Source organism: Eucyclogobius newberryi, unplaced genomic scaffold (assembly GCF_026437365.1).
Source record: "Eucyclogobius newberryi isolate DKJ021-1_F unplaced genomic scaffold, fEucNew1.0.hap1 SCAF_15, whole genome shotgun sequence".
Classification (NCBI taxonomy): Eukaryota; Metazoa; Chordata; class Actinopteri; order Gobiiformes; family Gobiidae; genus Eucyclogobius; species Eucyclogobius newberryi.
This window is the reverse complement of record NW_027315779.1, coordinates 14,745,987-14,752,483: the sequence shown is the minus strand read 5'-3', so window position 1 is coordinate 14,752,483 and position 6,497 is coordinate 14,745,987. Positions and strand designations below refer to the sequence as shown.

At 42.0% G+C, this 6,497-nt stretch overlaps 1 protein-coding gene across 1 annotated transcript; it reads right to left on the bottom strand.

Annotated features, from left to right (window-relative positions):
• Positions 1-879: 879 nt before the first annotated feature.
• dlat (dihydrolipoamide S-acetyltransferase (E2 component of pyruvate dehydrogenase complex)) lies at positions 880-5,727 on the bottom strand. Its single transcript, XM_072446162.1, has 14 exons — positions 5,301-5,727; positions 4,895-4,996; positions 4,703-4,827; positions 4,323-4,473; positions 4,071-4,197; positions 3,806-3,993; positions 3,604-3,739; positions 3,459-3,526; positions 3,217-3,351; positions 2,869-2,976; positions 2,634-2,752; positions 1,980-2,142; positions 1,770-1,906; positions 880-1,331 (listed from the first exon to the last, which is right to left on the bottom strand). Exons 1-14 carry the CDS (start codon positions 5,544-5,546, stop codon positions 1,202-1,204), a joined length of 1,935 nt encoding a protein of 644 aa, XP_072302263.1. The 5' UTR covers positions 5,547-5,727; the 3' UTR covers positions 880-1,201.
• Positions 5,728-6,497: the final 770 nt, after the last annotated feature.

Sequence of the window (6,497 nt, the reverse complement as noted above, 5' to 3'; positions counted from 1 at the left end):
AAATGTCCCCGTGTCATTGTTATGGCTCGCAGGTTCATCTCCCGAAAGTGAATCTGACTAGTGCGGTAAGCTGTCCAGTGATAAAGTCATCAGTGAATTATGACCAGTGGGGTAAAACTCAATCTTGACACCACACATTTCCAGGAGTGCAGCGACTTTTCTTTCTGCTAGATCTCAAGATTCTTCAATATTCAAGTATTCAGGTCACTATATGATCGTGATGGCAATAACATAATAATTGTGAATAATCATCAATGACGGAAATCTTTCTTCTCACACAATCATTAACAGCTGCAGCTCAAAGCAATAGCAGCATGTCCGAACAATGATCACAGTAAAAAAGTAATAAAAAAAACAAAAAACAATGACTGCAGTTGTGCCTAAGAGGTATTTTGTTTATTTCATAAAGTTTCTATTTATTAAAGTTTCCCAATGAAATGACAACTTATTATAAAACCGAAAAACACATCGAGGCATACCACGGAAGTTGGAAGTAACATCTGTGGTAAAGATCAGCAGAGACACCATTATAATATAACATTCACTCTGAATAGCATGAAAGACAATGAACCACACAAGTCCAGATTTTACACCTCGGTCTTTATGTTTCAGCATAAAAGTGGCACCAAGTTGACTTCTCCCATTTTATTTAAAAGACACATGATCCAGAACCAGGTTTGTGCGCTTCAGCTGCAAACACAGCGTACTGTTGTAATTTAAAGTTTATTTTTCAGCAAATTGGTGACGTGTTCATTGTGTATTTATTGAGGCGGTGTTCAGAACTAACTCATATATAAAACTTAAGAGTGCCTGTAATGTTGGCATTGCTCCATCTTACTAAACTCTCCACACATCGATGCACCTTTGGCATTGAACATCCCCACACAAAGACAAGAAGTTTACAAAATTCATTCTAACTTGACATAAATATGATAATTGCCTGAAAGGGTAACCTATTTTATTAGTTAGTAGGGTCTTAATATTACTGACTTCTGTTTTGATTTGAGTTGGGGCCTTAATAAATAAGTGTGAGTTTGAGAAAAAGACAGTTATTGGAGTGAAGTCTGCCTCTTCTTCTTTAGAGTAACTGGGAGTGACCTGTTATAGAGCGACCAATCACAGGAGAGTGCGGACCGGTTTAGACCAATCAGATCGTTTCCGTGAGGCGCAGCCCTGCGGTTTGAGAGCGATTTCAGTCCAATCACAACAACATGGTGACGGGCTTCTCCAGGAACTTCCTAAACTCTGCGAGCCACTGCGCTCCAACCGCTCCGTCCACCACGCGATGGTCACAGCTCAGCGTCACGGCCATCATACTGGCCACGTCAAACCTGCAGCGGCCAAAGAGAGAAATGTCACCGAAGCTACTTTGTTGTCGCACTGCTGTAAACAATCTATGGTAGAATATCCCTTATAAGTTTATATAAACCAGTTAGTATTATGCACATTATGCTCGGGATTTACTCAGCCCAATGTTTGAAGGTGCTAAATACAAAACGTATCGTTCATTTACAACTTTTCTGACTCCACAGTGAGAGAAATGCTTTTACTAGTAGTGATCCCTTTAACATTGTTTTTGCTAATGCTAATCTCTCTGGGCGTTTTGCACCCTTTTATTAAACATGGTGGATTTCCAAGGCAACAGTTATTAAAAAAATAAAAGCTTTAAATTTAAAAAAAAAAAACAGTAAAAGAAAAAGTAAAAGTAAAAAACAGTAAAATTTGTAGTTGGAATTACTTAAAGTCATCTGATTAATACAGCAACGAACCCTTTTTCATTATCTGCAGGAAGAAGCCTCTTTTCTGAGCCTCCCACAGCGAGGATACAGGCCTGAGGAGGGTTGATTATCGCTGAGAAATTCTTGATCCCAAACATTCCCAAATTTGAAATTGTGAAGGTTCCTCCCTGATGAACAAAAACACATTTTTAAATATACAAAAAATAATAACAAAATACAAAAAATACTAATGTATTTTACCTGGAACTCGTGGGGCTGCAATTTGCCTTCTCTGGCTTTAGCGGCTAAAGCAGCTACATCAGAGCTAATGGCAGCTAGTCCTTTGATGTGGGAATTAAACACTATGGGAGTGATGAGGCCGTTGGGTGTGCTCACAGCTACACTCACGTCCACCACATGATTTCTGCATTTAAAAAAGGGGACCATCAATGTTGTTATAATGTCAATTTATTTTATTTCAAAAAGTAACTTTCCTATGGGAGAATGGTTTTGATATTGTATATTGGCAGAAACTTGGAAAAAGAATATTGTACAACAGAGAAGCACAGTAGGCTTTGAGCGCCTCTCACTGGCAGAAATATGCCATTACATATCAAAAGTACATTTTACAAAAAAAGGATACTGATTTATGTAAATCTGTTTACATTCAATATACTCTCACATATTTACAGTAAAACAATTGTTTCTTATGCTTTCCCTCAGCAGCTTGTTAAACATGATGAGAGGAAATTGAGCTCCCAAAAATGTATAAAAGAAATAGCTCTCCACTTAAGGAGAGAAACAGTGATTGCAGTGAGTAATGTTTCTGGACACAGAATAGCATTTGCATTACGGTATGGGACCATTTACCTGTAAAATGAATGCCAATTAAAATGTGAGTGGTGGCGTACTTACTGGCGAATGACTGTTTCCAACCAGGAAGAGTTGCACTCAGGGACTTTGAGACAGGCCAGAGCGCTGGCTTTGATGATGAAGTCATTCACACTTAGCTTGATATTCTGCGCTTTCACCTCCTGCAGCGAGAAGCATTTCAGATCCACAGGACATTAATAACTTAAGATTTACTTTGCAATAATGTGACCTGGAAGCAAACATTAGGATTTCTGTTACACGCTCCAAGCACACTCACAGCATTGAGCTCTTTACGAAGCTCCAGGACTTGGTCCATGTTGACGTCGACTGACAGATAATAGTGAGGGATGGTCTGCTTGGACTGCATCAACCTCTGAGCAATGACCTGTGGAAAAGATGGATTTATGCCCTCAGATTTGATCCATAATTCATCACAGAGAGGCATGATGTGTCAGTCAGTGTTGATAAACTATAGTTCTGTCTGAAGGGTAAGACGTGGAGCTTAGGTCAAAGCAGCAGAAACACACTCTTGAAATAAGTTTGCCTCTCAATCCACAGGGTAGCTTAGACTATGGTGAATATAGTGAAAGTAAAAGCAGGATATAAGATGAGGCGTGAGAGTTACTTTGCGAATGTTGCTGATTGGAATATCAGTAAAAGTCCCAGTTGGAGGCACAACAGCAGCAGGAGCAGGAGCAGGAGCAAGAGCAGGAGCGGCAGGAGTTGTTGCGACAGCCGGGGCAGGAGCAACAGCCGCAATCTGTTGACAATTATCAAACATTACATCACATACATACAATGTCCAAAAATAATTCAAAAAGTGTACTCCAAGTACGTTAATTCAAGAGAGATTAAAGTCTGACTCACAGGTGCAGCTTTTGGAGGAACAAAGCTGTCAATGTCTTTCCGGGTTATTCGGCCGTCTGGTCCAGATCCTGTAGAACAAACAGTTCAGTTAAAAATGATTCTCTGTACACACATTTGTGAACATCTTCATTGTGTAAGATTTTACCTGAAACCTGTGCCACATCAATTCCTTTCTCAGCGGCCAGTTTCTTGGCGAGCGGGCTCGCAAACACTCTGCCCTTTCTTGGAGCAGCAGGGGCCGCTGCGGCAGAGGCTGGTGTGGGGGCCACTGGTGCTGCAACCTGCAAGAGACAAGTCATTCACAGCATTAAAAAAAGGTTTAATTTGGTTCTGGTGTTCCAACTTACAGGAGTAGGAGCTGGAGCTGGAGGAGGGGTGGAAACCTCTGCTACTCCAGTCTCAACATAGTCTTTGAAGGCAGCAATGTCGCTCTCATTCTCCACAATAATGCAGAGTGGTGTTCCCAGTGGAACATCCCTAGTTCCTTCTTGCACCATGATTTTTGCCAGATATCCTTCCTCCTGGACCTCAAACCCTACAAATGAACACAAATATGAATAATTGTGTTTTAGTTTAGCTTCACTGCAAGCCTGTGTGAAACTACAGACTTACCAATGGTTGCTTTATCAGTCTCTATCTCAGCGAGCAGATCTCCTTCACTCAACTTTTCTCCAACCTTTTTCTCCCACCGCTGCACAGTTCCCATCGTCATTGTAGGAGACAAAGCCGGAAGCATAATCTGCAATAAATCAAGATTTTTTTTTTTTTTTTTTTAAACAGGTGTATGCAGATTAAAGCATTTCTCACATTAATTAAATACCACTAGTCACATCTGCAGCTGCACACTGCACTGGTATCTGGTACCTTCAAGTGAGTGGGGTAGGAGCTGCCTGGAGCAGAGAGCGGTGCAGCAGCTGCAGGAGGAGGAGGAGCAGATGCCACAGGAGAAGGAGCTGCACCGGCTGCAGTGAGGGAGTCCAGTGTTACATCTTTAAAAGCTTCCACAAGCTCAAGTCTGTGAGGGCACATGATTTCAAAACACGTCCATATCATATGCTTGGTGAAAGCTGTGTTATGCATTGTAGGGTGAATTCAAGTTCCTGCACCAGCTCCAAGGAGTTCTCAGACCAGGTCTGCAGACGTTCAAACATTCCGGTTTTGAAAATCTGCATACAATTGTTTCTGCAATTGTCTGAACTTAATTCTTACTCTACTGACTCCTGATTGAATCAAAAGTAACTTACTTGTCAACTGTGATACATATGACTGCCCCAACAGAGACATCTCTTGTTCCTTCAGGGATAAGAATTTTCGCCATGTAACACTCTTCGAGAATATCAAAGCCAACTGTAGCTTTGTCAGTCTCCACCTACAAACAGAAGCCCATTCATATCATTCAACAACTTAATTACGGCAACTGAGGGACACAGCCTTACCTCAGCTATAAGGTCCCCTTCATTAATCAAATCTCCTTCCTTTTTCTCCCAACGTGCAATGGTTCCTGTCTGCATGGTGGGGGACAGCGCAGGGAGCTCAACCTGGGGAGACGAGAAAACACAGAAATTAAATTAGGTGTCACCATATTGTATGAACATTTAAAATAGAGGATTTTGTGCCATCATCTGATTATTCATAAGACGTTTGGAAAATAATAAAAGCAAGGACAACATTGACATGTGACTTAAGGTCTGTGTTGGGCAGTGTGTTTTGGAGCAGCTATGAGGGATAAAGACACATTCAGTTACTAAGACTACATATTTAGATGTGCGTTGTTCTGTTGCTACTAAACGTGAGCCTGGTCAGGCTGACAGCACAGGTGACTGTACCTGTCCCGGGACGTACCTTCTGATGAGGCGGCAGACTGTAGCAGCGGATCTGTCCGGGACCCGGGGCCCCTAAACTCCGCAGTGCTCCTCTGTGACTGAGACTGTGGCCCCAGCTCACTGTCCGAGCAGCCGCTCCCCCGTGAAGCCGCCTCAGACAGCTGGTTCTGGGCACAGGACGAGAGCCCAAAGCCCCAGGCCCGGAGAGGACACGGGGACATGACAGCCTGGCAGAAGGCCTCAGCCGCAGGACGAGACGGAGCATTTTCAAAGCTGTTCAAAGACGACGGGAGCTGCTGGTAATAGATCTACACCGACATCGAATAAAGCAATAAAACCTTTCGTTTCTGTGCCCCTAAACCGGCCCTAAGTCACTGCTCACTTTCCAATGACCTCCCTCTTCCCAAAACACCACCACTTACGGCTTTCTGCTCCTTCATACCGTGAGTCAGTTACAAGTGTCGCAAAGTGTCGGAATTCCTATGCTTATGCGTAATCTTTCATGTATATAATATAACCATGAATCTAATAAAATATTGTATTGAGCCCATGGATCTACTATGGATCATCTTATTACTTCCATGTATATAACTCCAGCTCGCTCTCCTCTGTCTTTCTCTCTCTTTTTACGGTACAGCGTAAAACACAAACTTTGAAGACGTACAACCACTAGGTGGCGGTAAATGCACTTTTTCAGGGCTTTCTCTCTCTTTCTCTCTTTCTATGTCTCTTTCTCTCTTTCCATGTCTCTTTCTCTCTTTCCATGTCTCTTTCTCTCTTTCTATGTCTCTTTCTCTCTTTCCATGTTTTCTCTCTTTCCATGTCTCTTTCTCTCTTTCTATGTCTCTTTCTCTCTTTCCATGTCTCTTTCTCTCTTTCCATGTCTCTTTCTCTCTTTCTATGTCTCTTTCTCTCTTTCCATGTCTCTTTCTCTCTTTCTATGTCTCTTTCTCTCTTTCCATGTCTCTTTCTCTCTTTCTATGTCTCTTTCTCTCTTTCTATGTCTCTTTCTCTCTTTCTATGTCTCTTTCTCTCTTTCCATGTCTCTTTCTCTCTTTCCATGTCTCTTTCTCTCTTTCTATGTCTCTTTCTCTCTTTCTATGTCTCTTTCTCTCTTTCTATGTCTCTTTCTCTCTTTCCATGTCTCTTTCTCTCTTTCCATGTCTCTTTCTCTCTTTCCATGTCTCTTTCTCTCTTTCCATGTCTCTTTCTCTCT

Excerpts from the sequence above, each read along its gene's own strand:
- dlat (XM_072446162.1), bottom strand. The coding sequence starts at position 5,546 with ATGCTCCGTCTCGTCCTGCGGCTGAGGCCTTCTGCCAGGCTGTCATGT. Across the intron at positions 3,740-3,805 it reads CAGCTCCAGCTCCTACTCCT|GTTGCAGCACCAGTGGCCCC; the intron begins GTAAGTTGGAAC and ends TGTCTCTTGCAG. Across the intron at positions 3,527-3,603 it reads TGATGTGGCACAGGTTTCAG|GATCTGGACCAGACGGCCGA; the intron begins GTAAAATCTTAC and ends TTTGTTCTACAG.